Source organism: Cucumis melo, chromosome 11, assembly GCF_025177605.1.
Source record: "Cucumis melo cultivar AY chromosome 11, USDA_Cmelo_AY_1.0, whole genome shotgun sequence".
Lineage (NCBI taxonomy): Eukaryota > Viridiplantae > Streptophyta > Magnoliopsida > Cucurbitales > Cucurbitaceae > Cucumis > Cucumis melo.
This window is the reverse complement of record NC_066867.1, coordinates 32,895,826-32,913,753: the sequence shown is the minus strand read 5'-3', so window position 1 is coordinate 32,913,753 and position 17,928 is coordinate 32,895,826. Positions and strand designations below refer to the sequence as shown.

At 32.6% G+C, this 17,928-nt stretch overlaps 3 protein-coding genes across 3 annotated transcripts; 2 read left to right on the top strand and 1 right to left on the bottom strand.

Moving 5' to 3' along the window:
• The first annotated feature begins 198 nt into the window (after nt 1-198).
• Nucleotides 199-4,214, top strand: LOC103498940 (UV-stimulated scaffold protein A homolog). The gene is made up of 2 exons (XM_008461769.3): nt 199-849; nt 2,243-4,214. The coding sequence occupies exons 1-2, from the start codon at nt 664-666 to the stop codon at nt 4,007-4,009; spliced, it is 1,953 nt and encodes a 650-aa protein (XP_008459991.1). The 5' UTR covers nt 199-663; the 3' UTR covers nt 4,010-4,214.
• A 5,272-nt stretch (nt 4,215-9,486) lies between these two features.
• On the top strand, nt 9,487-12,547 carry LOC103498939 (E3 ubiquitin-protein ligase SINAT3-like). Its single transcript, XM_008461768.3, has 3 exons — nt 9,487-10,012; nt 11,639-12,025; nt 12,131-12,547. The coding sequence occupies exons 1-3, from the start codon at nt 9,815-9,817 to the stop codon at nt 12,458-12,460; spliced, it is 915 nt and encodes a 304-aa protein (XP_008459990.1). The 5' UTR covers nt 9,487-9,814; the 3' UTR covers nt 12,461-12,547.
• A 1,039-nt stretch (nt 12,548-13,586) lies between these two features.
• Nucleotides 13,587-16,938, bottom strand: LOC103498938 (phosphatidylinositol 4-kinase gamma 4). Its single transcript, XM_008461767.3, has 2 exons — nt 14,870-16,938; nt 13,587-14,307 (listed from the first exon to the last, which is right to left on the bottom strand). Exons 1-2 carry the CDS (start codon nt 16,277-16,279, stop codon nt 13,921-13,923), a joined length of 1,797 nt encoding a protein of 598 aa, XP_008459989.1. The 5' UTR covers nt 16,280-16,938; the 3' UTR covers nt 13,587-13,920.
• Nucleotides 16,939-17,928: the final 990 nt, after the last annotated feature.

The window sequence follows — 17,928 nt, the reverse complement described above, 5'->3', positions numbered from 1 at the left end:
ATTTCGACGTTAAAAAATAGAGGTCGGCTGATTTATTTTTGTCAGGTAGGAGAAAATTTATGTTCCTATGTTTTCCATCCTTTTATGTGGCAGCTATAGTAAACGAGTGAACGTGGCATATGGAAATTGAGAACCATCTAGAAATTTAATTAGAAAATCAACAAGTGGGTTAAGAGTAGGGATAACGAACGGCACAATAATGAACGGAAAGGGCGAAAATTTGCTAACAATTTTACCAAACCAAAACCAAATTTGGAAAGGCAAAAAGAAGAAATAAAAGTAAAAACCCTTTCTCCTTCCCTATCTTTCCTTTCCCTCGAAAATTCTCCTTTTCTTCCCCCTCCAAATCCTCATCCATGGGTGAACCCTTTCGATTAGAAGAAGATCTCTCAACAAAATGGATCATGGAATTGAAAACCAAAGTTGTTCATATTAAGATTGCCGCTTCAGATCTCAATGCTACATGATTTTCTTTTTCTCAATTCTTATCCCATTCAACCACGCCGGATAATTCTCAAATCTTTCCTCGCCCTTGGATTTCCATCGCACCGTGCCCGGTGCCGCCGTTCCGCTTGTGCTATACCCGACCCGAGAGTGGTATGTATATATATATATTGCTGCTGTTGGAGAATTAGGATGATGTCTTTGTTTTGACTAGTCACCATGGAGGAAGAGCGAGTAGAGGAATCGAAGGTTAGGGTTTTGATAGAGAAGGCTACGAATTCTACGGATTCGGAAGTTCATCCTCGGCTTCTCAAGGCTATTAAATCGGTTGTGCGGAATTCTGATTCAGAGCTCCGAGTCGCTGCCCAAACTCTTATGGACCTTATGAAGTTTGATCATTCTCAGGTTTCTTGTCTAATCTCTTTTTCTTTTGAATTTCAGTTTAGGTTTTATGTTCATGAGTTTTAATTCTTTGATGCAGACTTGTTTTTTATGGTATATGCGTTCATTATTTGTGATTTTACCTTAAGTTTGTATTCGTTCGTTTTGGCTTTTCCGTTTGTTAAGTTATCTGCCTTGGAATTGGATTGAAGTTTAGCTTAAATGGTGCCTTGATCTTAGTTAAGGACTACTGATAGATGGAATACAAAAAGAAATATTGTAAGAGCATTGGCGTTTATTAGGATGCCGTGGGTCATCGTAAATCTTCTTCTCTAAGTGGTTTTTTCTCTAGGCAATGGGCTTAGTTGCTGCAATCGTTGTTTGATGGAAGTGCTTGGATTGACGAGCCTTTTCAATGCATCTTTGTCTTTGGCTTGGAATGATTATGCTTGGGCAAAATTGCTAGTAATATAGTTCACAATTAAGTTTTGATGTTCTTGCCACCCAACTTGTACGTTTTGTACTGCTCCACTGCCGTTCTTCTGTAACTTCTTATCTTGTAAAATTGTTTGTGGACTGTGACTGTGAGATATATGTTTTCATCAAAATATATACTAGTTATTAGGTACTTCTTCATAGTGGAAACTAGAAGGTTTCTCTCATTTGAGGCCTATGACGATTTTGATTTTAGTTCTCTGAGATAGAAATTTAATCTTGTTTACTCTCAATTTCTTTACTGTAGTTTTCACCTTTCTCAAAGAAACCTTTGTATTATCAATCAAATTCCAAAACAAAAGGTTTCTAAACACTTTATTTTTTGTTTTTGTTTTGAAACTTGTTGGTAGAAAGTGAATAACGAAATTAAATAAACTTATTAATGAAAATTGTGTTAATAAGCTTAATTTTCAAAATAAAAAATAAAAAAAGTCAAATGGTTATCAAATGGTGCCTTTGTTTATGGTAAATCTCAGTTCTAGGATTGACTTGTTCATCAAGATAAGGTCCTGATGAGAAGTTTAGTAATGTGTATTTTGTTTAGGAGATCATAAGTATGAGAGGTTTTTACACACATTTATTTATTATGTAGTAGAGAGCAATACCTTTTGCTTAATTTTTTGTCTCTCTTTTCCTGGGAAGGTAGTTGAACTTTGAAGGAACATAAGTGTTATCACGGCTTTAGTTTGTCTTATTTGAGGGTTTAAGTGTTATTTATCATGATATGTCTTCGTTTTAGTTTTTACAATAGTACGGAACAAATTAAAGAACTCAGAATGAACCAAATGTCCTCTTTGTTACTGTATGTCATTGTTTCATCTTTTTGAGCTGTTGCAATTCATTGTGAAGAGAATAGCAACAAAGAGTAGTCTGATGGCAATGGTGGAAATATATGACCTTTGATCTTTTTTCTATTTGGCAGGTCCGCTATCTCACGCTTCTGGTAATTGATGAACTTTTCATGAGATCAAAGCTTTTCAGATCTCTTGTTGTTGAGAAATTAGATCAACTGTTGACGTTAAGTGTTGGATTCAGAAGAAATATGTTACTTCCCGAACCAGCAGCTGTTGCATCTACATTGCGTTCAAAGGCAATCGAGTTTTTGGAGAAGTGGAATGATTCTTTTGGTATTTACCACAGAAAGCTTAGATTAGGCTATGACTATCTGAAGAACACTCTTCGACTCCAGTTTCCAAATATACAAGCAAATGCAATGCGACGCCAACAAGAGAGGATGGAAAGAGAAAGAAGATCAAAAGAGATACTGCTTGGCAAGTTTGAAATGTTGAAAGGGAATTTTTCTTCTATCAAGGAAGAAATTCAGTCAACTTTAGACGAGATCAAGGAGTGCTTGGATATTGTTCATTCTAAAGAGGATGCCAGAGACATGATTCCTTTGGATGATGACACCACAGAAGAGTTTCGATCTGTCGAGCTGAGACAGATCCGTCTTGATGCACTGAAAGGAGAAATGGTTCATGAGAATCACGAGAATAAAGTGATTTTTGATGCATTAAGGGAGCTTTACAAGCTCATGTCAAAACATATGGTTTCTATCCAAGAGTGGATCTCTGTTCTTGTTAGGGTTGATTCAACGGACGTGAGATTTAGGGATTCAGCCTTAAGGGAGTTCATCGATCTCCAAAATAGTCTACGTGCAGTGAAGAGGAAATGTGAAGAATTGGGTTGTAACTTTACAGAAAATGCAAACCATGATGACAAAGACGAAGATTTCTGGGAAGAAGGTCCCGTGGGACCAACGAAGAATGGAGGTTCCTTTACATCCGAAAAGAAAAATGAAGATCTTGTTGTGGAGTTGACATCTAATGTGATTAAAAATGCAGATAACTCTAAAACTAGTGGTGGGGCACATGTTGATAATGTGGTGAAAAATGGTGAAGTTTGTTGTAGTAATTCAGCCTCCTCCCTAAGGAATAAGCTCTTAGCTGATGCTCCAGTTATTGAGTGGGGCTCTTTCTTAAATACTTGGGATTCGAGGACAGATATTCTAGCTAACCAGCGAGGATTAGAGCTTCAAAGCCACTGGGGTCGAGTAGACTACGATGCAACTATTCCTGCTGAGAAAATTGCGGAACTGAATGTCCGCGCTTCATTGTACAAGGAAGACCAACCCGAAATTCAACCTTGTCGTGCTCCTTTAAGGAAAGGAGGACTTTGTCCAAGAAGAGATCTAAAAGTGTGTCCATTTCATGGGCCTATTGTGCCCCGTGATGATGAAGGACAGCCATTGAACGTGAGCTCTACATTAGATGACACAACTCCTGATCTGAATATTGGATCGGTTGAACAGCTAGCGAGGCAGGCTGTAAAAAATGTACGTTTGCGAGATAAAGAGGCAGCAGAGAAGAGAGAACATGACAAGAAAGCACTGAAACGTGCCAAACTTGCAAAAATTAGAGAGCACAATGCAGGTGTTTTGCGCGACGCTGCATTGGCATCGACATCAATATCTTCTGCTCTTGGTGAAAATATGGAAACAGGTGGTGAAGGGACCGGATCGGGTAGGAACAAGAAGAAAACACTTGCATCTATGCTGCGTAAGAAAGTGTCGACGAAAGATCGGTTATCAAGGAGGCTGTTGGGTGCAAAATCCAGCGCTTTAACTAAGAGGGAGCTTACTTTGAATGAAGATGCAAACTATAGAGAAGCATTCCCAAATCAGTGGTAAACTCACTCTCCATTTATTGTGGGTATTTTCTTTAGGATTGATTGTTCATAAGGTGAAATTACTTGTTGGATAAAATTGTGTATTCCTTTGTTTTTTTTTTCCTTCCACTGAGATTTTTTGAATTAAGCAAAAAAATAAAAGTAAAATACATATATTCCTATGTATATTTACCTGCAATAAAATCGGTATCTATTTGGGATCAAAAGGTCTTCGGTTCATATTTCAACATATATATATATATATATATATATATATATATATATATATATATATATATATATATATATAAAAGAAAACATAAGATGATGGTGGAATTGTGTTTATGTTAAAGAAAAGTGGAAATAGTTTTTTGACAAAACCGACCTCGAACCAACCATAGTTGGTTGAGTAAGTGTTCAAACCGACATTGCCATCGATGAGTAAGAGTCGGTCGGTTTTTGTTGGGTCAGGTCAATTTAACACTTAGAAATACTTTTTAAAAATTCTCGATTTTAAATTTTTCAAAATCGATCGATTTTGATCTAGTCAGTTGGCTCGATTTATCGATCCATCATGTTTACACATGGGTGAATTGTGTTTGTATTAAGATAAATGGTAACAGTTTTAAAATTTTATAAATTTTGTTGTTGAAAAAATATTATAAACCATTAAAAAAATATATGTTCAACACACTCTTAAATCGACGGATTTTTAAAAAAAGATTGATGCTAGTGAAATTTTGAGATATAGCAAGTTATTTTTCTAAAATTGTATTCATGGAAAAACAAGTTAAGTCAAAGACACCGAAAGAAAAAATTAAATAAGCAAATTCAAAATTTATAAAAATCAAGAAATTAGATAAATTATTATGAATGACAAAATTGTTTAAATATTTACAAGATATGTCTACAATTTTTTCTTTTTTATTATATTTTATAAATATTTTGATCAATTTTCTATATTTAACATCCTACATATAAATAAATAAATATATTTTAATTATTTTAGGTGAATTTATCGACTAATCTAATTCATAAAAATTTTATTTATTTTATTTGAATGGAATTGAAAACTCAATCAAACTGTATATCAATAATATAATAAAATATATTATACTTTTTATACTTTAACCAATAATATAATTATATTTATAGATATCGATAAAATCCGAAATTTCATTAATTTTTTAAATCTATAATAAATAATGGAAGAAGGAAAGCATTACTTGTGAAGTGAGAAATTATATAAAAGACCAAACCATTAGAGCATCTCTCTAATAAATGCCATGGTTTGCTTAACTTTGGACTCAAGTAATACTTTTATTTCATATTATCAATTCCAAAATTTTCCTTTTAATTCATCATTGATTGCCTCAAAATTTATTGCCAATTCTTCTAATTCTTAGCTTATATTCCTTCTCTTTTATTATTTTCTTCACAACTCAATATTAAAAAAATTCTTCATCACTAAAAAGAAAAGAATTTTTTTCTTCATTTTTCTTGGGATATTTTTATTACCTTTTTGAATTATTTCTACCTATTTGTTCCTTAGTTTTCCCCCTAATAATGTTGGAAATGTTTTCGTGTATATTTTGACTTTTTATTTTAAAAGATATGAAAAAGTCATTGTTATTATCATATAAATAGTAAATTATTCATTGAAAATATGAAAGTGGAGAACATAAAGGTAATATATCATAATAGTTTAATCTGTAAACTTTGAAGTTAATTTGTTAAGAAAACACTGAACTTTTAAATATTTTCGATCTAACAGGACTCAGAACTATTTATTAATTTAAAATTGAATTTTATGTATAATATGATCCAAAATTTTCATCTTTTTTTGGTAGGTTTATGAAGTTATAGACCTATTGACTTTTTATCTCCGAAAGTCAAAGGTTCGATCCTCTACTCTATAAGGTTCCTATAGAAATTTAAAAACATAAAATTCCCGAACAAAATAGAGGCAGTCCCATGCCTTTGACAATTATGGACAAATGAATTGTAGATTAATATCACACCCACCACTACCTCACATTATTCAAACTTTGGATCAAACATCAATTAATGGAACCCCACTATCCATCCAAAGGTATGTTTTGGCCACCAACACTATTATTATTATTGCCTATATACTTCCATTCTTTGTTCTTCAATTATTTATACCATATCTATACCTACCAAAATCTTACTATAATCTTTTCCTAGGTTCATCCACCATTTTTTACGTACGTTTTGTTTGTAATTTTATGTAGAACATGTTCGATATGTTTTCTTTTTGCAAGATAATGAAGTTTTTTTTTTCATTCAACGATGTTGTGGTAAGGGAGGATTTGAATTTCTCGAATTTTGGTTGAAATAAATATTTTACATTGATTGAATTAGGCTCACGTTGGTAATAATTAATTTGTTGAAGTTATATGGTTTCTACTTGAATGGTAGGTTTGGAGTTTCTAATAATTTAGGTATAAAAACATAATTGTTCGCTTGACCCAACTTTTTGCGTCCCAAGATAGAATCTATCTTTTAATTACTTGCATTATCATTAACGAAAATTTTCCAAAATAACTTTAATGTGAGCATTTGTTGGGCTCTCGACTCTCATTATCGCTACTATATATATATATATATCATAAAATTCGACGTTTTCATTTCCAAAATGTTTACCGAAGTATTAGGAAAAAAAGATAAGTTAAAATATTCTCTAAAAATAAATTTAAGGCCACCCTTAAACCATTTAATTTCATACATCATATGGGGAAATTTTAGTTTGTTGCGAACATTTTCAATTTAATTTCGATCACAATAATTATTTTTCTTTTTATAAATATTTTCAATCTTATTATTGGTTGTAGAAGATAATTTGATATGATAAATGTAGTTGTTTCCAAGCTTTTGCTTATTAGCAATTTTCTTTTTTTATTAAAATGGATAGCTTAATATATCATAAATTGATGTGCATATCAAATTTATTTTTATTTGACCATTTCATTTAATATGACTCTCTATATTATTTATTTATTACTATATGTTTTTTGGATTTTATTAATCAACATATCTAATAGACACCATTTATCATTATTACTATTTCGTCATTATCTTCGGTTGGATCAATTTTGGTTAATTACTCGACTTGGTTTTTCGATCTATCACTACTCATTTTTTCTAAATATTAATATTCTTATTTTTATTACAAATTTTCAAAACTATATTTGACAACAAATATTCAAGAATTCTCGAGAATTTTGTACTAAGCTAAAAAAAAAAGACAATTAAATTTCACCCTATTTAGATTGAAAAGAAAAAAGAGGTTTAGGAGTAGGTTGAAAATGACTAATATTTGTGTTGGGGAAGAAAGAGAGAAAGAAGCTAAGGGTGTGGGAATCTCTTAATATTATATTATCTTAGGAAAAATAATTATTTCAAATAAAACAATTTAAAAATGAAATTCCATATTGAACTAATTTATTCCAAAGTACAATAATTTGAGAGAGAAACTAATTATTGTTATTATTATCGAGTCAAATTAAATATTTTAGTCCTACTATTTAGTTTCTATTTCATTTTGGTCCTAATCTTTTCAAGGTTTCAATTTCATCCATGATATAAATATTTTTCAATTATATTCTCATTTTTACAATACCTAAAATTAATTAACAAAATATTGATGCAATGTCAAGATGGATTTCGTTAATTGAACAACAAATCTCTTCGTTGCTAACAAATACTATATCTCAGTTGAGTTGTGCTCCATTAAACTTTTGGTATTAAAGAATTAATTGCATATGCTTTCATAATACAATTGTAAATTTTATTTATTTTTCACCTGATATGTTTAAACGACACGTATGTCCACATGTCATAATAATAAGTTAATATAACAATACATCGTTACCGTATTATCTTAATGTTAAATTTTTTATAATAAAACGACTTAATTAGAGTAGATTTTGTTTAAAGATTAAAATTAAGAACATTAAAATGTGAAAAACATATTATATAATTTTTTAGGTCAATAATAAGAAGTGGAATATATTATATATACTTAACCTATTTGAAACTTTTGTAGTATTTGAATCTCTCTTTTTAGGACAAATTTTTATCTATGGTTAAATGTCTTAATTTGATATGTATATATATGCATATGGAATATTATTTGGCTTTTATTAAGAGGTCCCAAACAATTTTCTTCAAATGAGACAACATCTATTTGTTTTCTTTTTTGGAAATTAGTCATTTATTAATGTTTTCCAACTAAAAAATCTATGTAGTTTGTTTTCTTAAAAATAAATGAGATATGATTGTTCCATTCAAACCAATCCAATAATTTTTTACAAAAAAAAAAAAAAAAAAAATCCTTAGCTCGATCTAGAGAATTTCATTGAATAAAATAGAAGGTAGGATCGAACATTGATCAGTCGGAGTCAATTTTTCGACCAAATTGACACGGAGTCGACTATGGTCAGATTATTGAATGTTCAAATCGATCTCGGTCACGAAGAGTACAAATCGACCATTAATCGATTGGTCAATTTCAGTCATTTAAACCTTTGAAATTTTTTAAGTCGTCTGTTTGGATTTTTCTCAAATTGACACTTATAAAACCTCTCTTTATCTTCGACCGACCAACTTTTATTCAGTCGATTCAATTTTTTGGTCTATCATGCTCACTTCTAATAAGAGGTGTGTAGCTAGTTCCCTTCTCATGTTCATTTATAATTTTGATTGCATAGTACAAATGACTTGAGCCTAACTAGTTAATCTATATATATTTAAATGAGCACCGAACACAACTCAACGAGTTATAATAAACGGGTTAACATATGTAATTCAAACATCCACCCTTTGTTATATTAAAAAAAACAAACTAGCCTAGTTATGCTTATACAACAAAGGATTAGAAAGATTTAAACCTTCGTCAATAGAAAATCCGCCAATTATCTTTGAACTATATTCACTTTAAAGATTGTTTAATTGTATTCCATAAATATTTCAATAGTTCTTATACTTAGTTTTAAAGTTATCCAATCTTAAAATTGGATAAATATTTATAATAATTTTGTTGAAAGAAAATATAACAATGAATATGTTTACTACAATCTACGGTCACAATGCTATTAGATAACGATATTTTTTAAATAATCAACTATAAACTAATACATGAAACTAAATTTTAAGATAAAAATAAAAAAAATTGAATATTGAAATTATTTAAACTTTATAATTAAAATGAGTTTTCCAAAAATATAGAAAAAATCGACAAATTATTTATAATCCATATAATAAAAATCCATAAAATTCATTATATTTGATTTTTTTATTTCGACAATTTTTTAAATGACGTGATATTGTAGGTGAATTATTTATTTTGGGAATGAAATAATAAAAAGTAGCAATTCTAGAAAAAAAAGAAAAAAAGAAAAGTGAGAAGGAGAAGAACAGCTCAGAAAGAAGGAACTTTCTTCATTTATAACCGATCCACATCGACATCTCTGTCCCTCGTATCGACCTATCAGAAATTTTGGAATGAAAAAGGGAAAAGAAAAAACTTCCATTATTAACTAATCCCTCCTTCTAAATCCCTCCTTCCTACTTCTTTCTCCTCATTTCTCCAATCTCAACCACCCATTTCATCTCTTTGATCATCCATTTTCATTCCTTTCTTCATTCATTCTTCACTTTTTCTCGACACCCTTTTCATTTCTATCCCCAATTCGCCGGTTTTCATGGCGAATACCTCTTCCCCTACAAAACCCATCATCACATTTTGATCCTCTTTCGATTTAATTAATACCCAGTTGGATAGGTTTTTGTTTGTTCCGTAAAAATGGAGCTGGATGGCATCGATGGTATGCCATCCATGGATGTGATGGACGAGGAAGATAAGACCCTTCAACGTCACTGTCAGTTTCCTTCGATTTCCAAGCCTCGAATCAACAATAACGACAATCCCACAACCACAAGTGTCCATGAGCTTCTTGAATGTCCTGTTTGTACCAATTCTATGTATCCCCCAATTCATCAGGTTTCTTTCCCCCAACCCTCTTTTCCTTTTCTTCAATCACTGTTTTGATCCGTTTCTGCTTTCTGTTTTCTGATCTGTTTCATATTGTGGGTCTATTGTTAGAGGTTCTTGCGATTCTTCTCTTCCATGGGGCCTTTGGTTTTCTCGATCGATCGGTTTTTGTAATGATTATTTTTATTGTTATTTGCATTTTCATTTGCCTTTGCCTTTGCCTTTGCCTTTGTGGAGATTTCTAATCTTCGTTGGTCTAAATTGTTTGCTAAAGCCCTGCCCTTCAATATACTCATAATCAGCAAAATGACGAGCCATTTTATTGTGTTGCATCAGTTGTTGTGGTTTAGTCAACTTTATTCAGAAACTGAAATCATGTTCCAATTGTGGCTCTTTTTTAGGTTAGTTTAATTAATACATGGAGGGGGAAATCTGGGATCTCTTTCTCATATTATCTTAAATATCATCAATTGGGGAAGTGGGAATCCTATGTTTGACCTTTAGAGCGACTATCTTAGCTGCAAGATCAGGCTTGCGTAGGGCAGGTGAATGGAATGGTGAAGGTGAAATTTGAAAAGAATTTACTTCATTTTTACCTTCCCCCTTCCAAATCGAGTTCTCAGTGGTACTTGCAGGCTGGAATAGCTGGAATATAGGATTGTCTTGCACTCACAATGCTGGAATCATCTCTTTCTCTATTTCGATTTAGATTGAATATTGTCAAAGGTTTTGCTCTAAATCAATGCTCAGATCATCTCTTTCGCTTATAGCATACGGTTTCATAACTGAGTTAGAAGGTTGAGGCACTTAGGATAGGCATTGGACATGGTAAATAAATGGTTGTGTTTTTCAATATAGCATCATAAAGTTGAGTAATTGATCTAATCTTCTGTTTGATTTCTTGTTGACTATGTGGTGCTATGCAACGATGTTAGTTTTGCCCTGCGTTAGGTTAGTACAAACGACAGGTCTCGTCTCTTCTTGTTCGATGTTGGTTGATGCAGAACTAAATTGAGCTCCGATTTAACCAATTCCTAAAATATAATTTGTTCTTAAAACATTTTCAATAAAACTAGTTGTAAAATTAACTTGCTTATAGGTGTGGTTAACATTTTCTAAATTTTTAGTCACAAGTTTGTTTGGTCGCATCACATCTAAAAGTTTACAAATGTGAAATTACCATATTGATTTTATTCGATTCTCAGTCAATAACATTAGAAATCATTTTTGTATAATCTACATCAAGTGTTCTAAAATCATTTTGAATTTCTTAGTCTGATGTTTTTTTTCATCCAAAATCACTTGTGAACTTATGTTATACTCAATCTTAGAACTCCTGGACGATTTTTGAATACTCCCCTCTTGGCTTAGCCTGGATATAGATATTTATGTGTATGGGAGTATGTATATTTAACACTATCATATAGGAATGTCTTGTCTATTTTGGTGTTCATACCATGATATGTGTGGATTCGTCGAAAGGACAAAACAACTAATTCATCAATCTTATGTAATCGCTAGCGTTAAATAATACTGAATTTCCATGAATGAATTTCGGGTAATGACTATCCAGTCTGGGATAGTTGACGAGAAGAAATTGCTGAATGTTTTGAACTTTTTGTTTTGTTTGTGCAGTGTCCCAATGGACATACCCTCTGTTCGTCATGTAAAACAAGGGTAGACAACCGTTGCCCGACATGCAGACAAGAGCTCGGTGATATCAGATGTCTAGCATTAGAAAAAATAGCTGAATCGCTTAAACTGGCTTGTAAATTCTCCACATTTGGGTGCCAAGAGATATTGCCTTACTACAGCAAACTCAAACATGAATCTGCCTGTTACTATAGACCATATACCTGCCCTTATGCTGGATCAGACTGCCCAATTGATGGCAATATTCCTTTCCTTGTTTCTCATCTTCGGGATGATCACAAGGTCGATATGCATTCTGGATGCACGTTTAATCATCGTTATGTAAAGGCTAATCCATGCGAAGTTGAAAATGCCACATGGATGCTAACTGTACGTATCCATTCAACATGATCGAACAGTCGTGGGTGACAATATTCAAGATTATTTTTCCCTTATATGAGCTCCTATTTATGCTCTTATTTCACCTTTGCTCAGGTCTTCCACTGTTTTGGCCAGTATTTCTGTCTTCATTTTGAAGCCTTTCAGCTGGGTATGGCACCGGTTTACATGGCATTTCTGCGATTCATGGGGGACGAATCCGACGCTCGAAACTTCAGTTACAGCCTCGAGGTTGGTGGAAATGGCAGGAAGCTGATTTGGGAGGGCAACCCTCGAAGCATTCGGGACAACCACAAGAAAGTTAGAGACAGCCATGATGGTCTCATTATACAGCGAAACATGGCGTTGTTCTTTTCGGGAGGAGAAAGGAAAGAGCTGAAGCTGCGGATCACTGGACGGATTTGGAAAGAACAAAATAAACAGTAAAATTGTTAGAGATTCAACTCTTTATGTATTGACTGTAATGCATAACATTTGCTTCAACTTTATCCAGCAGAAGCCAATCTTGAATCAGTTCATATCTCTATTTTTCAAATCTAACAGGAAGTAAAAAAAAAAGGCCTTAAAACCATTTCCAATTCCAACCTTCTTGTAATTGAGATTAGCTTTTACAATGTCAAACATTGAGAGCCTTTCTTTTAAAACTGTTTTCAAAATTATTTATTCATCCATTCTGTAGAAGTAGTTCTTTTCCAGGTCTGTTTTCAAGACTTATCCCATTTTAGAAGGAATTGATTTTTTTTTTCTGTAAATGAGCTTGCCAATAATAAATGGAACAGATCGAACTCTTTGAAGTCTATGATTAACGTTTCCAAAACATGAATTAAAACAAAAAAGAAAGTTTTTATTTAATTATAAATTTGGCTTCGATTGGTTTGAATAAAGTTATAATTTGAATCTCATAATTTGATAAAGTTTCAATAATACCTCATAAAGACCCTCATAAAGTTATACTAGTTGGTCTAGGTTTCAAAATTAGGTATAAAAGAAATAATAAATAACAAATAAAAAATAAATTATTACTAAATATTCATCGATTTTTATTTATATTTATGTTTTAGGGTCCCAGATGGGTCATGAAAAAATTATTCTAAATGATAAAATGGTTGAAAATATCAATAAATACCCTCTATGATTTGATAAAGTTCTTATAAATAGTTTCTACTGAATACCAATTTTATGATAAATAACTAAATTCTAGCTTTCTACTCCGACCAAGTTTATCATTTAATCTAACTTCTTCTGATTAAACTTTGACATCACTGAGACTAAAATCTGGCTACACTAATAAGGTCAAGTTTCCAAGTAAAAAAAGGGGCAACACAATGGGGTGAAAACGTGCCTCGTGTATAAAGATAAACTACAAATTATACACTACAAAGTTAAAAAGAGACTCAAAATCTTGCCTTTAGTAGAGGCTTGCTTTGTAACGAAAATTTTAATACTTTATTTTAAATTTCCACAAAAAAAATGCTTCACAAAAGGAACAACAATATCCTCATCAACATGCTCTGTTCAGTCATTCATAATTATTAACAGAATGAGAAAAATATTATTAAAAAATTCATAAATATTTTATTAAATTTCCATTGAAACTCCAAAGGAGAAAGACCCCTTAGGAGGGCAAATACAAGCATAAAATAAGAACAGCAATTCCAAAGAAGTGCCATTGAAAAAGCCAACGAGAACCCTTTCTCAGCGGCTATTACAAAGAACAAAGAAGCAGAACAGATATAGTTCTGTCATTTCGTTACATGAGATCATAATAATATTTCATTAACATATATATTATATATATCATCATCGTATATGTGCATTATCCACATATTTTAATTAATTAATTACAACTATTATTAGTTACTAAAAATGATCTTTAGCTTTCCCCATCAGGACAATGAAGCAGCAATCTGATCGAGGCGGCGATCCATTATTTCATATACACTTTCAAGGAACGTTGCTTCACTTGTACCAGGAACCAAAGAATCCATTGCTTCTTCCACGCACTCCTCGATCATTGATTTCTTCGTCAAGGTTTCTCTACACATAAAGCTACCAATGTCGAATGGCGTGAGCCCTCTCTTTGCCCCTTTCTTCAAAAGCATGGTTGAAATGCGAAGAGTACGTGCACACTCCAGAGGCAGGTCCCATCCATGGAACTTGAGAAGGGCAATGTCTTCCTCCGCATCCAGTGAATTTATGTAGTCTAATGTCTCAGCATCATATGGTTGCTGGGATTGTGGCCAATAGAGCCAGTCAAATGTACAATCTTCAAACTGAAACGACAGAGAATATCAACTCAGATACGTTTTGATGGAATATGAGTAAGGCTAATTCGAAAAAGTCTATGGAAATCTCCCTGAATAAATTAAGTTCCAACCAACAAATTTCAGCATAAGAATGAGTCTAATATTCTTCAGCTCATGAAAATTTAAAGGTTAAATTAACAAATACCCTTGAATTTGCCCTTGTCAAAAATACCGCCACACTTTAAAAAATCGCAATATTACCTTGAACTTTCATAACCATTCAAAACTACCATTGGAATAGAAATCATTAGTATTTCAAATCGAAATCGAGACTCAGAATGGTGATGATCTGAAGTTTCTTTTTAGGTCCACAACATTTCTCAATTTTCATCCAAATTTTTTTAAAAATTTCAACTCCAAGATTATATTTGAAACGTTTGTGAAAGTTGAAGGGCAATATACATATTTTTACCATTTAAAGTGCAGGGGTTTTTGAAACAAATGACAACATTCAAGGGCCTTTCACATATATATATATAATTTAACCAAATTTAAAATATGCAATGAACAGTGAGTAAAGAAAACTTACACTTGTTGGCAAGCAGTATCCATGATCGATTGGAATAAGCACAGTTTGACCCCCTTCTCTTTCTTTTCCCAATAGAATATTTCCAGCATGTCTATCTGCATTTGCCAATCTAATATCCAAAACAGAAATTTTGTGCACCTCCTTGGTAGAGAAAGCACCAGCACCAAAATCCTCACAACTGCCATTATTTTCCATGAACATCTGCAAGGAACCAATTTTAACTGACTTATCACTAGGATGGTTGAACCCATCATGAAGGCACTTCACTAATGCTGTAGGAGGAACGCCAGCAAAGCCATTCTTGTCACCAAACATTGAACGCCGTCCACTTATTGGATGATCTAATAGGTAAGCTGCAACTTCCCTAAATGCTCCTTCTCCAACTTTGGTTCCTTTCTTTAACCCTTCACCGTCTAATGACAATGGAAGGCCCCGTGGATTGTTTAAGGCCATTGGCTCCTCATCGATTGGCTTAAAAACAGATACATACTTCTTTCCTGACCGGTCTAACATAAGATATGCTCCACCAGTTCCCTCCAAAGACCTAACTGGAAAATGCCCACAGTCTAAGCCATCTACAGTAGAGTTCACCATATCCCAAATGGGTATTGGTAATTCAACCTTAGGGTTAACCACAATGGGCTCCAAAACACTACCTCCATTGGGATACGGCCTTCTTGGTGCAATTTCTTTGTCATATTCATACTTTGTCCTATAAGCTTCCTTATCCTCTTTGTATACCTTCTGGTTATTTTCCCTAGAAAACTCAGATTTACACTGTTCTTCGAAATTTGATGCCACAATAGAGAGCTCAAAGTTCTTATCAACGGGTTTGCCCCGTACTTTTGCAGACTTCCGAACAAACAAATGTATGACTGCATCCTGCCTATTACAAATATCGTCTACAAGGCTATGATCATCTAGTGGCTTTCCATCACACACTACTTCATGCTCATCAACAACGTCCACAAAATCCTTTACCTTCGTAGCAATCTTCTCTTTTACATACGCAACATCTCTATCCCGCTCCACATGGAAGGTAAACTCTTTCCCACAATAAGTCTTGACATTGATGACCTGAAGATCTGATAATCTAAGCACCAAATGCAACACATTTCCATCCGTAACACCATAATCGCGAACTAACGAATTATTCCGAGACAATTCTCGACCTCCACAAACTAACTTCTGTTTCTTCACCACAAATCCTTTGCAAGATTGGATCCTCAACTTCACAGATTCAATGGATTCCGACGCAAAGATGGGCATGGGACTCATCGAGCCCGAAACAGAAACATATATCCAAATCGACTCGTTAGATTGCAAAGCAGATGGAGTAATTAGACGTTTATGAGAAACTAAATGCTCATTGCGAGCCGGACAAAGAGCAATGACACCCGTAGACGACATTTTGAAGAAGGGATTAAATCAAAAGGCCAAAACTAGGGCTTCAAAACTCAAAAGAACAAAAGGGACAAGAAATCACATCAACATAGCCATAGTTCTAGATTCAAAGACCATCAGAAAGCAGAGAAACAAGACGATCAATGAAGTAACGTAACCTCCAAGAGAGGAAAAAAAAAACAATAGTAGCGATAATAATAAAAATAAAAATGAAAAAGGCTAGCGACCCATTTCCGCCCAAAATGGATCAAGAAATATAAAATTTACCAAAGAACTAAAAAGGCAATTGAAATTAAAGTCCACACGAACCCTGGGAGAGGCTTCGGGGATCTGTCGCCTTGTGAAGAACAAGAAAATGAGGGACGATTGATCCGAGGAGGAGAGGAAGAAGAAACCTAGAGGGGATTTAAGAAGGGCAAGAAAAGGGGGGGGGGGGGGGGGAATTGGATTCTCACAGAAACAGGAAGAACCAAAGGGGAAATGGAGAAGTGGGGAAGTTTAAATTTGAGGTTCTAAAGATAGAAAATTGGAAAAAAAAAATTCAGGTAATTGGGAAAGAAAGGAAGAAACTGAAGCAGAAAAATTAGGGATTGGATGAGACTGAGGGAGATTGAATTGAACGAACAGACAACATAGACCAAAACGCTCATCGAACAGGAAGACGCGTGTATTCATCGGAGCTTTATACGCAGCGCGTCTGAATATTTGACTTTTGACTTTTTCACTTTCTTCTTCCATTCAAATAAATTAAATTAAATTCCAAATACCCATTTTGCCCCCCTCATTTTCAATAACATTTTTTCTATAACAAAATTTACATTTTTACTCTCACATGTTTTCTATTTTATTTTCAAGTTTTATTTTTTTTTAATTTTTTAATTTTAAGATTTAAGATTTTTTTTTTTTTATTTTCAAATGTCTAATTTTAAGTTTTTTATTTTCTTCCCATGAAAAGTCACAATCTATGACGTTAGAGTTCATGAATATTTTAAAAAATAATATAAAATAAAAATATATAAATTAGTAAATAAATATTTTACGTTGATCAAACATTTATCATATTTATTTCTATATTGTATTTACATTTTTCCTTATATTTATCGTATATGATGTTAATTTTTGATATTATGGAAAAGTTAATTCTTCTTTAATTTTGATATTGAGTCTATATAAATTATAAATATATGTATATATATATAGTAATATCGATAAAAATATCTAACATGTCAACAAAAATTTACCTAATAAATCCGATGTTTAATATTTTAAAGTTATTTTCTTGTTAAAATCGGTTTAATACCAATAATATTTTTTTAAAAAAAAATTAATCTAGTATGAGGTTAAAATTGAAGTAGTTGGAAAGCAAGGGATAAAATGGTATTTTAACTCTAAAGTTTTTTCATTTTTGGATATTTTTTCTTTAATTTAAAAGGAAAAAAAAAGATACCCTAATTTCCTATTGGTTGAGGTGAGCTGTTCTTTTTTTCTTTTTTCCCTCTCAGTCTCATTTATTTGGCTGATTTGTTAATTGTCCCCCAAGTCACCATCCTCTCACCTTCCTTTTATTTTCTTTAATTCCTTTTTCTTTGGGTCTTAATTTAATTTTGTTTAATTAATTTACCCTTTTTTGTTCTTTGGAATATTCTAATTTAAAT

Coding starts and splice junctions, on each gene's coding strand:
- LOC103498940 (XM_008461769.3), top strand. CDS start 664: ATGGAGGAAGAGCGAGTAGAGGAATCGAAGGTTAGGGTTTTGATAGAG. Junction 850..2,242: donor TGAAGTTTGATCATTCTCAG/GTTTCTTGTCTA, acceptor TCTATTTGGCAG/GTCCGCTATCTCACGCTTCT.
- LOC103498938 (XM_008461767.3), bottom strand. CDS start 16,279: ATGTCGTCTACGGGTGTCATTGCTCTTTGTCCGGCTCGCAATGAGCAT. Junction 14,308..14,869: donor GATACTGCTTGCCAACAAGT/GTAAGTTTTCTT, acceptor CTGTCGTTTCAG/TTTGAAGATTGTACATTTGA.
- LOC103498939 (XM_008461768.3), top strand. CDS start 9,815: ATGGAGCTGGATGGCATCGATGGTATGCCATCCATGGATGTGATGGAC. Junction 10,013..11,638: donor TGTATCCCCCAATTCATCAG/GTTTCTTTCCCC, acceptor TTGTTTGTGCAG/TGTCCCAATGGACATACCCT. Junction 12,026..12,130: donor ATGCCACATGGATGCTAACT/GTACGTATCCAT, acceptor ACCTTTGCTCAG/GTCTTCCACTGTTTTGGCCA.